Source organism: Pteronotus mesoamericanus, unplaced genomic scaffold (genome assembly GCF_021234165.1).
Source record: "Pteronotus mesoamericanus isolate MK-2021 breed Mesoamerican mustached bat unplaced genomic scaffold, CSHL_Meso_final contig_65, whole genome shotgun sequence".
In the NCBI taxonomy this organism is placed as follows: Eukaryota; Metazoa; Chordata; class Mammalia; order Chiroptera; family Mormoopidae; genus Pteronotus; species Pteronotus mesoamericanus.
In genome coordinates this window covers 12,905,997-12,925,649 of record NW_026555228.1, presented here as the reverse complement: position 1 = coordinate 12,925,649, position 19,653 = coordinate 12,905,997, and the positions used below count along the sequence as shown (strand labels likewise).

The 19,653-nt window shown below is 37.0% G+C and overlaps 1 protein-coding gene across 4 annotated transcripts in view; it reads right to left on the bottom strand.

Annotated features, from left to right (window-relative positions):
• ZFX (zinc finger protein X-linked) overlaps positions 1-19,653 on the bottom strand; it is a 41,242-nt gene that overhangs the window by 8,597 nt on the left and 12,992 nt on the right. For all 4 annotated transcript variants that reach the window (XM_054581162.1, XM_054581160.1, XM_054581163.1 and 1 more), the window contains exons 2-3: positions 15,960-16,048; positions 12,474-13,043 (exon numbers count right to left, since the gene is read on the bottom strand). In XM_054581162.1, coding sequence (XP_054437137.1) covers positions 12,474-13,043; positions 15,960-16,020 — 631 coding nt within the window. In that variant the 5' untranslated portion in view covers positions 16,021-16,048. The remainder of the gene's footprint in view (positions 1-12,473; positions 13,044-15,959; positions 16,049-19,653) is intronic.

Genomic DNA, 19,653 nt, shown 5'->3' with positions numbered 1-19,653 from the left:
GACTTGACAAAGAAGCCCAGGAAAACTATGGGATTTGTGACTTCAGTCACTGAGTGACTGGGGGAAGAAATGGTAAGAGAAATGAGGAAAAGGATCTCTCTTCCTGCGTGTTTTATTGCAATCCAATGGGTAACATCTTTAAAAGCTCTCAGAGCTGGTGCCTGTCCCTATTCCTCTGTGCGCACGGCACCCTGTGATTGTATGGAATCGGATGTGGGCTGAGGATTCAATGGAACGTGTGACTTTCTTCAATAAGTCTAATTTTAAAGTGAACAAAACTGTGTGGTGATTGCTGAGGGGAGGTGGAGGTAGAAGAGGGTATGGGGCAGGGGTTAATGGTGATGGAAGAAATAAAATTTTAAAATTTTAAAAATAAAAATAAAGTGAAACAAGGGGCAGTAACTAGAATGGGTTGCAGGGTCAAGGACTTTCCTGTTTACCTGATTAAAATACTCATGCATGCTCAATCTGTGCGAGAAACTGTAATAGAAAGTGAAGGCTGAAGCAACACAGTGAAATTTCTGGATCAAGATCTCAGAGGAAAAGAGATGAAACTAGGTACAAAGATAAAGGAATTATCCTGAAATAGGAGGAGGAATATGCTATCCTTCCGAGGCGTGAGAAGGTAACCTGGATGAGACATAGCACATTGTGTATAGGGAAAGCGGGGAGGTTGTAATGCAGAAAGTTGGAGGAGCTCATGGCTTGCGGCTTCAACCGCGGATAGAAAATAGGAAGAAAGGACTTGGTTACCAGTGAGAGAATGGTAGACTGGGTTAAGAGCTTAAGAAGCTAGAGCCATTGTACTGGCTGATGTGGCTCAGTGGATTGAGTGCCGGCCTGTGAACCCAAGAGTTGCCAGTTCAATTTCCAGTAAGGGCACATGCCTGGGTTGCGGGCCATGTCCCCAGTTGGGGGCACGTGAAAGGCAACCACACATAGATGTTTCTCTCCCTTTTTCCCTCCCTTCCCCTCTCTGTAAAAATAATAAAATAAAATCTTAAAAAAAAAAAAAAAAAAGCAGCAGCTAGAGAAATTGAGCTGGTCCAAGACAAGCTTAATGAGATGAAGGGTCAAAGATAAATTCTCTGAACTCTGAAGATAACTACCAAAATTCAAGTCTCTTGACTATGTTTTATAAAAATAGTTTGTAAAAAAGAATAATTAAATAAATATGGTTTGCAGGGGTAAAGATCAGCATTGTCCTTATTTCTGGCCCGATGTGTACCTGCCTTTTTCCAAAGCTAAATATTTTTATGACATACCCAAGCTGACTAAGACAATGTTATTTTCTTTCTTTTTAGTCTTCCCCCGAGGATATGTTTAGAGAAAGGAGGGGGAAGGGAGGGGAGGAGAAAGAGAGAGAAACATCCATCGGTTGGTTGCCTCCTGCATGCGCCCTGACTGGGGATCGAACCCACAACCTAGGTATGTGTGCCCTGACCGGGAATCAAACCCACAACCTTTTTGTGATACGACACTCCAACTAACTGAGCCACCCAGACCAATGTTATTTTCTTAAAGGTGGCTTTGGAGTTTCAGGCTGAGATCGGATTTGAAGGATGATCTCACCAAACTAGCAGGAAAGTCCTAAGTAAATTTGTTATGTCTTCAGAAAATTCACCTCTGACAGCTGATATTGTTGATGAAGCTTGGCCTCTTTTGGCAAGGCCTCTCCAAACTGATTCTAAAAAGTACTAGAAGATCAAGTGCCCTTGTGTTTACAAAGAACAAGGTCAGGCTAGCTGTTTATGTGTACATTAGTTTGTTGGTACTCATAAGATAAACCTTTGATGACTGGAAAATCTAATCATTTTTGAGCTGGCAAAATGTCATGTGTTTACCTGTAACCTCAAGTAAAAGACTTTTCTGTTTGTTTTCATAAATGTGTGGGAAACACATTTCAAATATACTGGCTTACCTGAGCTGAACAAAGCTATTCTATCATTTGACAAAGGTAGTATTCACCTTCACATTTTCACCTTGAGGATCTGCCCCATAACTCAACTTATGAAATTATTCCAAATGTGAAATATCATAGAAGTGATTTGTTTTAAAAAAAATACTTGGGTGATCCTATTACTCAAAATTTCACTGTGGTTTTAAAGCTAGCATTAAAAATGAACTTCTAAAAAAAGACAAAGAAGGCTTCAATAAAATTGAGCCACTGTACATGATTTCTGTATGTGTCTTCTTCTAATGCAGTAATGAAGAACTAGAGCTTTAGAATACGATGTCTCCAAAATAGAAGCACATAATTTCTGAAAATTAAGACTACTTCTAATAATAACTACCATTTGTATGGCATTTCAAAATTTCCTTAGTATTTCTATGTACTTCTATTTATTTGATTCTCATCTTTTCCAGATAAATAAAGGCTCTGAGATGGTATATGACTTGCCCAAAGTCAGTGAACTAGTAAGTGTAAAGTGGGAGACAGGGCAAGGAGGTCCCCATCTTTACAACCCAGACCTTTATTTTCATCTTCTGATTTTTTTTAAAGAAATGTATGCTTACTGTATATAATTTAGTATTGAAAAAAAAAAAAAACCCCGATAGTCCCACCAAGCAGAGATCCCATCATTATGTTAGTAAATTTCCTTCCGAGATTTTTTTACTTTTTAAAAAATAAAATTGGCATTAGTTTCCTCAAGCCCTATGGAATAATAATCTTTATATCTCATCTAGCATTTTAAACCTCAAAACTGAAGAAATATTTGACTTAGCACCGATTTTACTATTAATAGCAGAACTACAGCAAAATATAGGCATACTTTATAATGCTTCAAAGGAGCTTCAGTAGCATCCCCTGAAGACGAAAAATTAAGGGATGGTTATTTGCAATGCTAATAGATGCTATGGAGTCTAAAATATAGTTCATTAAGACTTCAGAAAATCCAGTAGTTCCTGGAAAAGAAAAATTACTGGAGGGCGGGGTGGGGGGGATATACCACTTCAAACAAATTGCTTGTTAAAGGAACACTGATCTAATTTAAAAATAAGCAAAAGTACGCTGATATGGAGAATATTTCATGAAGAATCTACATAATAAGAAATGACAGTGGTTGTGATAAATAATGGTTAACACCAAACGCTTACCCACCACATACCACATGCCAAGCATAATACTAAGCCCTAAAAAACACACCATTTACTCCTCACAGCAACTTTATAAAACAGGTTATTCTCACCTAAGTTTCAAGACCAATTTCATCATAATTTTTGCCAAGATAGAAAAGTGTATATGGCATTGGACTGCAATGGAATTGCATTTTGTGTACCTTAACATCATGAAAAAGACATCACACCAAAATCCCTTAGATACTGACCTCAGTCAGATTCCTTAAGACATGCAATCACCTTACTCTGCAGCAGGGAATGGTGCCCTACTTCCTACTAAGAAAAATACAAACTGCAGTCTAGCACCCACACTCTGAGCACACTGCCTTCTGCCTTCATAGTCCTGTCTCTCCCAGCAGCCCCCAGACTACCCCATGTACCCTGAACTTAATGTGCTTTATTTCCATTCATGTTTCTGCAGCTTTGCTTTAAAATATATGTATTGTTTAGTGTGGAAATTATACAGCTTATTATTGAAGTATTTTAAAAGTATAAAAAGAAATTAAAATATGCTCAAAATCCCACCACATGGAATTATCAACAGAATTTATAGATCATTATTCAGACATTTCTATGCATATTTAGAAGAATGGAAGACAGAATGAACAGAGATTTTTTTTTAAGTGAAAAACTGGATAATGTAACATGCTATTTTTAAATAAAAATTATGACATTAGAATTTACTCAAACTTTAATTCCATGACCAATCCCATTCCCTGGCTCTCCAACCCCTTGCCCACCTCTCTTCATTTCATCACACTCCCTAGCTGAACCATGAACTTGGCTAAATGCAATTTTTCTCTTTGCCTCCGAGCTAGTACCTGTGTGGCTAAATCAGGTTGGAAATACACACATACACACACACACTCCCTCTGATGGCTTCACTTCAGATTCATGACCCTGAACCTGCAGTAGACTTTTTCTACTTTCCCCTCTCCTATTTTCTACATTCTCTACTCTCACCTCACCATCTTCACTCTCTGATCTTTTTTTTAAATTATTTATTGACAAGAGGGAAACAATTGGTTGTTCCATTTATTTGTACTTTCATTGGTTGATTCTTGTATGTGCCCTGACTGGGGATCAAACCCATAACCTTGGTGTATGGGCCGATGCTCTAACCAACTGAACATCCAGTCAGGGATTGTTGATGATCTTACTTCACAAGAAACAACTGAAACAGAAGAGATTACCGCCTACCCACCTATCAACAACTAAAGGGGCCTGTAACCATAGTGAAAACCATCTGCACTCCGAACTAAAGCCTCCTCCTTACTTGCCCTACCCCCTCCACTGGATCATTTTCCTCAGCATAACAAACACGCTATTCTTTCTTCGCTTTAAAACAAAAACTCTTGCTCCCATTTTTCTGCCACCTCCTTTTCTCCGATTCTTGTCATTTCACATCCCCTAAACTCACTTCAGTCAGGCCACTTCACCAAAGTTGTTCACCAAGGTCATCCGTTCTCAGCGGTCATCTGAATTGTCCCAGCAGAACTTTCCCCACTTGGCTTCCAGGACCCAAACTCTTGGTTTCCTCCTCCCTCACTGGCCATGTCTCCTCAGTCTATGCAGGAGCCTATCTCTGAATGTTGCAAACCCCAGGGCTTAGTCCTTGGTCTTGGTTTATCTACAATCACTCCTCTAGTGATCAATCTCATTCTGTCTTACAGCTTAAATTTCACCTATATGCCAACTACTCCCAATTCTGCATCTCCATTGTAGTCTTGTTTCCCAAATTCAGGTTTCTACATCTTTGATGTCTACCAAACATCTCACAATTAAGTCTCTGCTCAAATGTTACCTTCTCAGCAAACCCTGACCACATTTGTAACCCAAAACCGTTTTTATACTTTTTTTCTTCCCGAGCACGTATCACTCATAGGATATCACTTATTTCTGTCAGTGTACCTCTGCTAGAATATTACCTCCATGAGGGAAAGGCACGGCAATGTTTTGTTCACTAACGTATCCCAAGTGCCTACAATACTGTCTGACGTATAGTAAAAGCACAAGACGTTCATTTATTAAATATATGAATGCTGATCTTGAAGTGTTTAGTTGTTAGTTCCTAACTCTCCAAAGATGATATAAAAACATTGAGTCATACTTCGCTTATAATACATGAATTTTAAAGCATCTATTCTCACCTTACTATGAAAGACATGGAAATTAACACATTCACAATCTCTTCTTCCCAAAAATTTTATAGTTTTATATTAATTCAACACTCACTACAAATCCTTTTATCACAATTTCTCCATTCTAGAGTTTTTTATTAATTGATCCTTTGGTTTGCTAAATGCATTATCACATAGGGTTGTCAGAAAGGGCAAATGGACACCACAGTCTCCGAGTTCCTAAATACTTAAAAATGTCAAAACCATGAAGTTTTGGCTGTGTATAAAATTCCTAGGTTACATTCTCTTAGAATTTTGTAGATATTGTTCCCCTGTCTTCTAGCACTGAGTATTTGTGTGGATATGCCTATAATGTTTTAAAATTCACTAAACATCACTATGATTATCACTGGGTGGTTTTATCATTGTGTCAATTTCTTGAAACAAGAAAGAGCTGATATCTTCATTTCAGAATAATTTCTTCCATTATAAATATTTTCTAGTTCATTGGTTGCTCGCTTCTTCTGGAATTTCACTTACATGTGTTTGTCTCCTTTATTTCTCCATCTTCTCCGTAATCATTTTTTTATCTTTGTTTTTTTAACCATGTCATTTTTATAATTTCATAAAGCCCAGTCCTTCTGTCCCTGGTTATATATTGAGGCATATTTATTGTTAGTTGCTTCTATGGTGGATTTTATCTTGATATTTTTATTTTTCTCTTCCGCTTCTTTCTGAAGTCTGTCAGTTTACTATCAGCCTCTCTTGTCTTATAATATAGTCTTTGAACCTTTGTGTTTCTTCTTTGGGTTGTAAAAACGCAATTACATTGTTTTACAATTTCACTGAGACTACAGACCAGTACTAATCAATAAAACTTTCTGTAATGATGGAAATGTTTTATATCTGTATCTGCAATAGCTACATATGACTATTGAGCACTTCAAACACGGCTGGCGCACACCATGCTACTTCTTCAAGGTACTGAGAGGAGAGGCAAGTTCTCTCTCTCCTCCCTGCTCCTTTTCCTCCACAATCCCCATCATCCCACAAAGTAATCACGGATCTGTTCAAAGGGCAGGCTGTCCAATGATTTTGTCTAGGTCTCAAGCAGATCAACAGTAGTAAAGGAGTCACAAGACCAATTTGAAGCACCAGTTGCTTTTAAGGTTTCAAGACATAGACAGACCTTTTACCCAATCTTTTTTACAGGGAGGAGAGGGGCGGACTACACATCTTTGTCCTATTCGAGCACTTTATTCTTTGTATAAGCCTAACTGCCATTCAGATTGAACATTAAACTGAAAACTCTTAACTCATTAATTTTAGTACTGATTTCTAAATAAATCTGAGTGCCTACAGTAAAGATGCAATAACTTTAGATGGATTAACAGAAACCTTTTGAATTTTATCACGAGCTTAAAGTTTGTTTAACACATCTTCTCTAAAATATTCTTAGTTCACTAAATTAAGACTTTTCTCACATTTCAGAAATATTCTCATGTAGATATGTATTTTTAAAATTCTAAAATTTTATTCTGTGGCTTACTAAATGGTTTAAGATACAAAATGAAATTGATAAGAGTGCATATACAAAAATAATGAGATATATACACAACAATCACAGCCTGCAGAACAAAGGAATAAACAAATATTTTACCATGTCTCCTGTGCTAATAATAACCTGTAAAAGCATTAGATTCTAAACCATTAGACTATATCGATGCTCAGAGTTCATGCAGTAAACATAGAAGTTTGGATTTATTTATTCATTCATTGCCCAAACCACTTTTTACTGGATGTCTACTATGGCCAAAGTTGTGCTTAATTAGGAGCTAACATCAGACCAACTGGTCAAAACACCTAAACTAGAAGGACAGGGCCATCACACTTGAGATCTGCAGAGGTGCCATTCACACTGTAGCTGGACAGGTGACAGCTGGTGCAGCAACCCTGGTGAAAGATCTCCAGCATGTCTTAATGTGCTCCTCCTCTAGTAATGGGTTTGCCATCTGACCAGATGCACAAGCCAGAAACCAGAGAGGGAGGTTCGATCAAGCTCCCTCCACCCTCCATTTAATCCGAATTCTTCTTCCTAAATATGTGATAAAGTAGTTTCTGCCAAACTCCACAGATAGAACCTTATTTCAAACTATCATCTGTTTCTTACCTGGCCTACTACAACCACCTACCATAGCATACTTTTTGTTTCTGATTTTACTCTTTCCTTGCTGCTTTCAATATTGCCACTAAGGCTGCCTTTCTAATCTATAAATGTAAACATGTTATCATTAATCTGCTTATAACCCTAACAGCTCCCCACATAAGAAAGTAAAGCAGGCCTCTTCGTGTATTCAAGGGCCTTTATGATTTGTGTCCTATTTTGCCATTCTTACTTCTCATTGTTTCCTCTATTCTCCTCACCAAAGACATTATGTGCACCCCAAATAAAGTCTCTGAACACTCAAAGACCTTCCACATCTCCCTACCTTTAAATACGCTCTCCTCTCTGCCACTCCTCCCTCCTCAGCCACCCACTGAGAACATTTTATTCATCCTCCAAATTGAGTTCACCCCAAATTACACTATACCCAACTGAGCTAAGTAACTCAGCCAAGGCCCAAATTCTTTTTTAAACATGTAATGATGGTATTATTATTTTAAAAATCCCCGTCTTTGAGAAATACTTATGAATGAAATAATATGTGGGATTTGCTTCAAAATACAGGAGGAAAATGAATAGGAGGAGATATGAAATAAATTTCGTTATATCTTCAACCAAGCTCCCACAGAACTTTGGTTTACATTTCATAGCATTTAGCTAACTCACTCAAATATACCAAAAATTTCCCACTATTTCCTCAGTGCTTCCAAAATATTTTGTATATTCAGTTACATAGCTTTTCACACTCAATGTAAATTACCTGTTTCTATTTGTTTTCTCTCCGTGACTGAACTTTTAAAAAGCCAGAGACTTTCACTGTTTATCTCTAACAGCTAGCAAGGTTCCTAGCTTACCATGGCTGACTAATAAATGCTTTTGAATAAAGACGTAAGAAAACCAAACATTGGCAAGAGTAAAAATAATAGTTTAGATATGATTCCTTTTTCTCATATAAACATAACATTTTTTTTAGGAAGAAAAACAATAAAATAGGATGTGGGTGGCTTCTGCTATAATGAGTAAGAAAATGTTTACAGCCACCCTAAATTACTTCCTAAATTATTGAAACTGAGTATTCAATATTATAAATTTTAGTAATCACTGAAATTCTATTTGCCTCCTCCATCCAATAATCACTATTTATCCCAAACTCTACTGCTTTGTAGTATTAACTTTATACACATACACAAACATACACACCCACACATGAATAAAGGCAATTATGACAGTGGAGTAGACACTTTGTTTTTTCTTTCTAATTTTTTTCCTTGTTTTTTTTTTTTGTTTTCTTTTTTTATTATTGGAGTAGACACTTTGGAATCACACATATATGGTTTCAAATCTTCACCCTAATGCTAGCGGGATGTGTAACATTAGACAAGTTACTTAAACTGAGCCTCAGTTACCCAATCTGTAAAATGGTAATTACACCAACATTACAGGATTGTTGTAAGAAATAAGTCTGGCACACAGATACTATTTATTAAAGGCGTACTATTACCTATTTTTATTATTACCAACTTGTTACAAATCTTCAACTAAACTTTCTTGGGATAAAAAAGCTTCAGTTTAAAAAATGTTTTTTAATTGTCCATACTGACTTGATGACAATCAAATTGACTTGTAACAATTCTAAATGTTTTTTCCCTGAAAAGGGTGCTTTATTAACAACAAACCTCACCAAACACAATTATGTCTTCTGATAGAAATGCCAACTGACTCAAGGGTCGTCAGAGGATGGGTCTGATGAGTCTGAAAGCACCCTGCACGCATTAGCACCTGAGCTCTTCCTCTGAAATATTCATTCAAATGGACTTAAAGATTATATATATATATATGCGCGCCACCAGACCAAAAGTTTAATAAGCATTAGTTAAGAACTAATGAATCTAATGATTAACATTCAGCCTTTACAAAAGCAGTTCTATATTGTAGAAAATAGTGTTATGAATACAATTTTATCCTAATGAAAAAGTCACTGGCCTTAGAATATAAACACAACTAAATGGCAAGAACACAGCTATATTACTGTCATCAAGGAGTTTTATTAAAGTTATGGTCTGTACAAAGTAAAATTTCCAATTTTATAATTAACATATTAAAAATGGTGGCATGCTTTCACTTAACCAAACTATTTTAAAGGTTTCTAAGCTTAAATTATTTGCTATAATTTTTGTTGTTTTTAAAAAACTTTAAAACTGAAAGCAATATTTTATTAAAATGTGTATTAGAAATGAAGCATCACATTGGTTTATATTAGAATAGAGGCTCTCTGGCCGAGGCTTTTACCAGAAGGTTACCCCACACCTAGAGGCACAGTAGTTGTTTCTTTTGATGTTACTATAAAAGGTAGGCATACATACCCAAGTACCCTTGTCTTCCATAAGAATACATTATGTTGCCACCACTTATTAATCTTGCTAATCCTTTAAAAAACTGAATCATGCATTTTTGCCTAGACTTTAAATTTTAGACTTTAATATTTAGGGTAATAAATTTCACAAATTCACTACCCACTCCTGACAGCATGAAACTAGTGTAAGGACAGACATTTAGATCTGTGGAATAAAATTCAGAGTTCAGAAACCCCCCCCCCCTCATTTATAGTCAACTATTTTCAATAAAGGTGCCAAGAACCTTCAACAGGTAAAGAATAGTCCTTTCAACAAAAAGTCCTGAGACAACTGAATATCCATGTGCCAAAGAGTGAAGTCAGCCCTGGCCGGGGAGCTCAGTTAGTCAGAGCATTGTCCCAATACACTAAGGTTGCACATTCGATCCCCAGCCAGGGCACATACAAGAAGCAACCAATAAATGCATAAATAAGGTAGAACAACAAATCAATCTCTCTCTCTCTCTCAACAAATCAATGTTTCTACTTCTCTCTCTAATCAATCAATAAATTTTTTTTTAAAAAGTGAGGTTAGCTCCTGACCTCACACCATATACAAAGATAAACTCAATGGATCAAAGGTCTAAATGTAAGAGCTAAAGCAATAAAACCTTAGATTAAGCAACAATTTCTTAGTATGACACCAAAAGCACAAGCAACAAAAAAAATTAAGGTAAATTGGACAACATCCAAAATTTAAAACTTTTATACACTACAACAGCAGTTTGTGCCCTTCTGTTATTTTTTCAGGAATGTTAAAATCTATATAAATTAGCAGAAATCTAGGGCCCTCCACCCAACATCTACATATCCTTCTATATTAGCAGGTGAATTTGCTGCATAGAAAATAGCCCCCTACATTCAAATAGTCCTTTTACTTTCTGTCCCTAGCTCTCTAATTTCCTCCTCTCAGGTGATAGCATGACCAGGTTCCCCATTTCCCAAGGTAGAAACCTCGGGGTCCTTCTTGAATTCTTTCTCCCTCACTACTCACCCCTACTCTGTCACTAAATCTCATCCACTTTACTTCCTAATTAATCTCTCTTCAACCCAGCTCCCTTTCTCTGTCCCCATTACTGTGAAGGTACTTAGGATCTTCTCTATTTCCTACATGAACCATTTGAACTATTCTCTACCACCCATCTCTCCTTCACCCGTTCTTATTTCCTATTACCACCAGGATTATCTTCCTAAAATAAATTCAAACTTGAAACAGGGTACCATACTTTCCCCTGTCAAATTGGCAAAAACTAAAAAGGAAAATAATACCTTGTGTTGATCAGAATGTAGGGAAATGGACATTCTCATAAACTTGGTAGGGAAAGTTATAGTGAGCAAAATACTGAGGCAATATAACCAGATTTATAAATGTGTATACCCTTTGATCCAGCAATTCTATTTCTAGAAATTTATTCTAAGGAATTAAACGGAAAGTGCACAAAGATATACAAGTACATCGTAAACTTCCCGTCATTCCCAGCAAAGGCCAGGACCTTTTTACATACTACACCATTTGCCTAGAATGTCTCCCTCCCACTCATGTCTTTCTTCATCTTGTAAAACTAGAACTCGTCCTTGAGTTTAAAGGTCAGCAACTCATCCAGTCTCCACAGCAATTTAGTCAAATTTCTGCATCACAGTGCAACCTATCATTCTCTCCCATAGTAGACTATAATCTCTCCAAGGAAAATGGTTTTATGTATTTTTTATGTAGCACATATCCATACCTGTACTACTTACAACGTCTGACATACAGTAGGGGCCCAATAAACATGTTGAATGATGGTGTTTTCTTCTTTACACAAAGAATTCTGTGATTTCTAAAATCTTACGAACTTTTAAAAGGTATTTCCTAAAATGCTGGACTCCAATTCTATTAAATTCCTGTATTATATTAGGTATTCAAGCAAAGAAAGTCTTGTGAATTTATATAAGCAAAGTCAGTGGGTCTTCATTTGTTTGATGTTTAGTTCTTAAAGACCTAAGAATTTCCATACTGGGTCAGAACTGTGGTCTATCCAAACTGAGGACTTTATGTCTGAAAATGGTACCAAGGAATACATGTAAGAAGACACAGCTATCCTTCCAGACGTTAAGTTAAACACTTAGAGATATGTCCAAGAAACCTTACTTTTCTCCAATAACCTAAGATGAGTCCATCATACTTGAAATCATGTTTTAGAATCACTTATATGTCAGTGCTGTGCCAGGGCTCTTCTCCATGCTATCTGTTGTACAGTATTTTACATAAGCGCATAAGTATTACATAAGTAGTACATGAACATACAAGAACGTAAGTAGTTTGGCTATACATTTTTTCCAATTTGAACTCCTTTTACGTTCCAATAGGGTTTCTATCCTAATAAAGGCTGGTAACAGCCTGATCACATCCTTCATGATTTCACAAAGTTCAGTTCTATTCCTTTCCGTCTTTGTCTTTCTAGACTGAAGAAATCTCATCTTTCTATTGCGTCCTTATAGAGAAATGACTCTTTATTCTGTACAACTTTGCTTTTCTTAATTGTGAGTTATCTTATAGGCTCCAAGCTGAAACAACAACGTAGGAATGTCTATGAAATTTACTTTTATAGAAGTCAAGAAAATTTCACCCCTGATGTAAGCTAGGAAAGAGAGCCTTCAAAAATACCTTTGGCAATCACTGTACCCCAAGACTTACAGGAAATCATAAGGTAGTCCTCACAGTTGCTCTTGTCATCATCTTGCTGGTCCACAGGGATCCCGTTGGCATCTATGACTGCTTCAGAGGCACAATCTGCTACCAGTACTTCTTCTGAAACTACGTCAGTTGTCAGGGGATCAGTGACGATTTCTGCCTCAACTACACTATCATGAACCACGTGCTCAACGTGTCCAACATCAGACACATGTATAGAGTCACTTGTCAAGACATGTTCTGGTATAGACATTGATGCTGAAGTAATATCGGAAGCTAAAACATCATCTGGGACTGTGCAATGTTCTAAAGAAACTTCTTCAGTTACATCTGAGTCCAGCACTTGCTCAGGAATGATGACCGTTTCAGATACATCTGCTTCTTCCATGATATCTGGGCACTGAACATCTTCTATAACAACGTCCTCGATAACATCTTGGATTACAACCGAGTCTGGGTCATCAGGAACAAAGTTATGCACAGTTATGTCTGAATCCACAACATCTGAAACAAAAACGGTTTCTTGCACTTCCACAACAATTTGATCACCATCCATGTGTGCTGTATCAGCTCCTTTAAAAAAAAAAAATTAAAATCACAATTCCAGGTAGGCATGCATGACTACATCAATTAACATAAACGCTATTTACTTTCTACCAGGAAAACAGACAAGCTTCTCAGTTTTCTCAAACATTCAGTTAAAGAAATAAAGAGGGAATCTATTTTGAATCATACCAGAAATGAAAGTTTTAATACAAGAACTTTTAAACTCATCCCAGATCAATTAACAGATAAGGAAACAGGAAAACCAAGCAACTGAGGTAGTCACAAAAGAAAAATATTCATGAAAGTAAAATCCTAGGTTCACTAAAATCAAACCCATAAGCATAGTTACTTAAGGGACTATTATAAAAATTTGTAAGTAAAGCAAGTTCAGGTGACAAATATACCATTTTCCTTCATTATATGTTTTTCATTTCTCTTTCATCTTGCTCCATCTCTCTCTCCTCAACTCATACTTTTTCTTCTTTCCATCTCCCCCATGTATTTATTTCCTTTCCATTTTTCTCCTCTCCCCGCTCTTTGTTCTGGTACAATATCCCATGAATATCCTCCATTTATGACTATGGAAATTTAGATATTATCCTCTGAATCTAGGATATAAAAGGATTGGGGCATAAATAGAAGAGGGCTGGAAGGCCACAGTTAGAGAGGAAAGCCAACTGAGAGCCTCTGTGGACAGATAAGATGAATAAAAGTGCAGCTGCTCTGAAGCAATGGAAGGCGATGTTAGTTGGAGCAGGGTCTGCCCCAACTTCACCAGAGTATCTGCTTCCACCCAGCCTTCTTGCATCGCCTCATAACCCAATGCCCCAGGCAGTTCCTCAGAGTATAAGCAACCCTACCCTAGTCCACTCTGCAGATAAGAATGAAGGTAGAGGGTTGAATCAATTAAAGCCCAGTGAGATTAAATGACTTCACCAAGATCACACAGTTTGTACAGATTATGGTACAGAGTAAATATTACTCTGAATAAATGCCACAAATGGGGCTCCAAATCAGCTATCTTTGCCAAAAAACGTAAGACAAAATAAAACAAATCTGGTATCTTGGCTCCTGGTCCAGAGAAAAGCAAACAAAGTTTTATAAAAATCTTACCTAAAAACCAATTCACTCAATTAGTGTTTCTGGATGTGACCCGGACCAGGGTGAGTCTAAGCAGCTGCCTAACTCAATGACTGTTTATCACTGGCCAGGCCCTCAGAGGGACACGTGGCTTTGTTTAATGAATACAAATGCTAACCAAAGGCCAAAGAATCACTAAAAATGTAGGGAATCTTAAAGCCAATTAGTATCTATTTCATGTCTATATCTATGTTTATAAATAATAAAAAGTATGATTGCTTTAATTTCTATAGAACTTCTACTAAATGCTTTATACTTTTGCTTTTGTTTTCAATATTCTTAATACTAACACCAAGCAACAGAACACTATGATCTCCATTTTGCAGATATAAAGATGAAAAGCATTTAGTGGCAAGAGATATAGTTAAAAAATCTAAACCAGAGAACAGGGTTTGGACACATTAGTTTTGTGACATTGGGCAAGTCATTTAACCTCTGAGTTTCGGGTTCCTCATCAGTAAAATGAGGACAGTAGTTTCTGCCATGCATACCTCACAGGACTGTTGTGATGATCAAATGGGAAATGTATAGGAAGTGTTCTGAAAAACTGTAATGAGAGGTTTCATTATTATTAGGACAAATGAAAATGGAGGCCCTGGAAGATTAAGTGACTTGCTCAAAGATAAACACCATAGGTGTTAACAATCAGGGCTAAAATGAAACAGCCCTTCAATCTAACACTTAGCCCATAACCCTGGCTTGCTTGTGGCTCGATTAAGCTAGCAAATACTGTACATTTTTCCTCAAAGAGCTTCACCTATCTTTCAAGCACATTAATTATACTTCATGTTCTAATGAAGAATTATTATAATTTTGCACTTATCATCAAAAGGAAATTCCCAAACTTGAGTCGAAAAGCTAGCTCAAATCGTTAAGAAAAATATACATACCACCCCCCTACATATACATTGGATTTCAAGATTTTAAAAAAAGTTAAAATTAAAAACCACTAATATTTAATTTCCTGATATAGTTACTTGCTACATCTTTAATATACTGCAATATGATCATTTTAAGTCCAATGGAAAACTCATTAATATTTTATTTATAAGAGTAGCTAGCTAGTGTGATATAAAACTATCTTATACCATAAAACCTAGCCTATACTTTACAATGTTACATAATTGGAAACATGGATAATCTAAAGCTGTGAATAGTTTTTTTTCTATTTTTATAACTTCATGAATTTAATTTTCCTGTACAGTTTGGGGGTGAGATAAGACTATTTTCCTGAAGCAAAAGGCTCCTCTTGTCAACCTGAGAAAGAGACAGGGTTGTAAAAGCAGGAGGGGGTCAGAATGTAGATGGCCTTAGATTTATATTTTACCTACTAGGTAACAGAAAACAGAAATGACATGATCCACATGTTACTTTACAACAAGTACTCCAGTTGGTGGGCTATATAAAAGAGACTAAGGATAATGAAAATAATTTAAAAGTTATTGCAGACTAGGAATGAGCTGATAGAGCCTGTCTATGTAGTAGGAAGTAGATGTAAGGAAGGAACGTTTCAAAGAAAGAACTAACAAGACTTAGTTCTATAACTAGGCAAGATGAGAATAACTGAAGATATAACACAGAGGTTTTGATACTGCTGCTGTTACTGACAAGAATTCAGAGTCGGTTGTGAGGGAGCCAAATTTTTAAGGAGGGGAACAGTGTGCCCACTTTAACATTTGCAGGCTTGACAAGGTAACAAGATACCTAAGAGTGAATATCAATGTGAGAGTCTACCAATTTGTCCACTTGATAACCAACTCCAAATCTGGTAGTTGGAAAATGGAACAACCCAAGTAGTTATACCTGTTGCACCAAAAAATGAGTTTGATTCTTGTGGCTGTAATTCAAGTCCATCTTCATCCATGGCCTTTAATTTTCATCAGTCAGAGCTCCTAAATTAGGAAAAAAGTAAACAAAGTCTTACTTTTTTTGTTTCATGTATTTAAAATGTCACATAATTTCAAAACGCTATCTAAAATAAAATGGAACTTAATTGATTTCCAATGATATATGAGCATCTATATGGCAAGGAAAGGCAGATAAATCAAACAAGTCAGCTTTGCCTACCAGGGTGTCCAACCTTTTGGCATCTCTGGGCCACACTGGAAGAAGAGTTGTCTTGGGCCACACGTTAAATACATTGCAACACATAATCACAAACAAATCTCATCATGTTTTAACTAAATTTACGATTTTGTGTTGGGCCACATTCACAGCCATCCTGGACTGCATGTGGTCCATGGGCTGCGGGCTGGACGCCCCTGGTAGACGTTTTGTTTAACTGAGATAGTGCTTGCATACATTAAGTGCACGCATCTTGATGAATTCTGACACATGCATAAACCTGTGTAATCATTACACTACCTAGATCAAGATACAGAACATTTCCAGCACCCACCACTCGTCTCCTCTCAGTGCACATACCCCACGCTCCCGCAAAGTTAACTTGTTTTATCATGATCCAACTTAAACACACTCTATACTGGGGGTAAACTGCTGCCCGGCTTTCATATTACTTCTCTAAATTTAATGTAGTCTTCTTTCAACCAATACATTAAACATCAGTAAAAATTCAAAGTGCACAGTAACAGTAAACACCCTTTGGGATAACTGTCTAACTTATAATGATATCTCTTAACTAACTCTCCAATCTAAAGAAGTAAATTCCCATAGCATATTTACACTCTCCTGGCCATGTAGTTGATTGGCATCAGTTATAACATAAGTTCATCTTTGAGCACAATAAAATCAAAGTCCTGCCTCTGAGAACTGAAACCATGAGCAAGGGTCACTCAGTCTCTCCCCTGGTGGCTGGAATATAGGAGCTGAGGAAGGCCATTTTCCAACTTCGGCTTCGACCAGTGAGATCAAGTTTACACATTAAAAATAAAAAGAATCCAGTGAGTGCCCTGAGAAATAGAGTAAAGGGAGCAGGGAAGGGAGGCTTACTAATAGTTTTTTAGCTCCTGGTTCTAGACTTTTCTGAGGTCCAGCTACAGAACCTTATCTGCCTTCAGTCTTTGTAAGACATTCCAATGTCTTAAAGCTCCCTTTTCTACTTAAGCCAAAAACTTACAACAAAAAGAACTTAGATCATAAAATAATATACTACTTAATACTAATGACTTTCAAAAGAGCAGACATCAAGGATTGTGGTTTATTCATGTTATAAGTATTGCATAAACCTCCTCCCTCATTGGTTTCCTTATCTTTTTCACTTTTTAATCCAACCTAAATGGTACTATTAGACACATCTTTCTTTCACCTTTATCATTTTTGTTGATGATGTAAGCACTGCATGCTTCTTACTAATCTTTCAAATAACAAAAGCTGTTTTTTCTAATGCATCAGCTAGGTGATATCATATCTGTTTAAAAATGTTTAATGGCTCCCTGCTGCCTCCAAATAAAGTTCAAACTCCTGCTATCTTCTAAGTGCAGGCCCCAAACTATCTTTCCATCATCTCCCCTAACTTTCTTTCAAGCACCTTCTTCCACCACCACATGACATACTTCAGCCAAACAAAATTGCCCAATGCCCCCATAAGACCTCAAATCTGTATTTGGCTCAGGTTTTCTTCTACCTGGAACACCTCTCCCCTATCATGCTGCTTCAACCTTTCCCCAAAATCCTATTCCCCACCAGAAAGAAAAAGCTGAAAATCTCTCTCTCCCTCCTCTGAATTTCCACAGCAATTTATCCTTTTTCCTTTTTTATGATTGTACCTGTTCACATAAATCATGGTTATTTATACATGCTTATTTTCAGATGCTACACATATGTTTTTGTGTGTATATATATTCCTTAAAGAAATATCCACAAGAAACTCAATTAACATTAATAAATTGATTTTTCTTTTTTTCCCAAGATTTTATTTATTTACTTTTAGAGAGGGGAAGGGAGGAGAAAGAGGGAGAGAAACATCAATGTGTGGTTGCCTCTTGTGTACCTGCTACTGGGGACCTGGCCTGCAACCCAGGCATGTGCCCTGGCTGGGAATTGAACCGGCAACCCTTTGGTTTGCAGGCCAGTGCTCAATCCACTGAGTCACACCAGCCAGGGTAATACATGGATTTTCAACATGTCAACTCTGAGACATGTTCTGTTCATTTTCAAGAGCACGTTGCATGTTATTTATTCAAACAGCTTCAAATTAAAAGGATCAATAAAGGAAAAAAATTTAACTATGAAAAATGAAAAGGGTACATGAGTAACTTGTCACTGCTCTCTCCCCACCAAAATCACCTCTGGCCATAATTCTTTTTCACCTTTAAAAAATGTAATTACAAAATGATAGACGTGAATTAAGCTTCTGAGTATAATGGCATACTACTAACATGAAATTAAGCCAATTAAGGAGGCAATAAATGCGATTCATTAAGGTTTTAAAGGTCCCTCTCCTCAATTTCCCTACATAAACCCAAGCCCATCAGGTCAAGGAATTCTCAACCTGCACATCAGCTCCTTTTGTTGCCATTCATCCCCCCTTAGCTTTCCTATTGGGGGCTGACAGATAATCAATCCCCTCAATTTTGAAATTCTCTCCTTAGTTTCTTTAAACTGAATTCTATTCTTTTCCCACCTTCCCAACTGCTGTTTACTCTGCCTCCCCACACCCATTATTGCAGCTTTGCCCAGGTGGTACACTCAGCCCTTTTCTTTTCTGCTTTTTCTTTATTCCATGGTTTCAACTACCATTTACACAAAGATGATTCCCCGAATTCACATACTCAGGCTAGCACCTAACTCTCCCACCAGACTGCTGAATATTTTCATCGGGATAAAGTCCTGCTTCACCTGACATGACCACTATGGCCTTTTCCTTCTCTGCTTTTATTCAGTCAGGTTGTCAGACCTTGTCCACTCTTTGTCCACAACTTCCCAGGAATCTGTCCCTTTCTTTTTATTCCCACTGTCATCATTTACTCTCAGCTTACTATTACCTGATCCCAGGGGGACAAAAATAACCTCTCAACTGGCTTTTCACTCCTCTCTGCCATGCCTACAACAAATGACTAAGAATCTTACTACAAGTAAGGGCTGGTGCGATGTACTGAGACAGACTAAAACTTCCCAAGCACTGCTTTGATCACAGCACTCCCGATTAGAAAGTTCCAGCAATTCCAATATTCAGTGTACCCTAAAAAACTTATGCAAGCTCCATAACAGACTTACTTGTGATTATTCCCATCATTGTACATTCTATTTCCTAACAGATGCTATGACCCAAATGGAGGGTGTTTCCTCACCTTATTTTGACTTAGGTGATCGGTAACTGTTCAACAGCTTTCACTGGTTAATGTTTCTTCTGTTTTGTCACTATAAAAACTCAGTCAGGAAAAACCATATTTTGTACTTCCAAACAGAGGTGACTGTACTTCAACTTTGTAACCTCTGTGGGGTTCGAAGTAATTCCTCTGACAATCAGAATGAAATCAATGTTCTCAAATTTATTGATCCACGTTCATTGTGTAACATTCCGCATATATCATAAGGT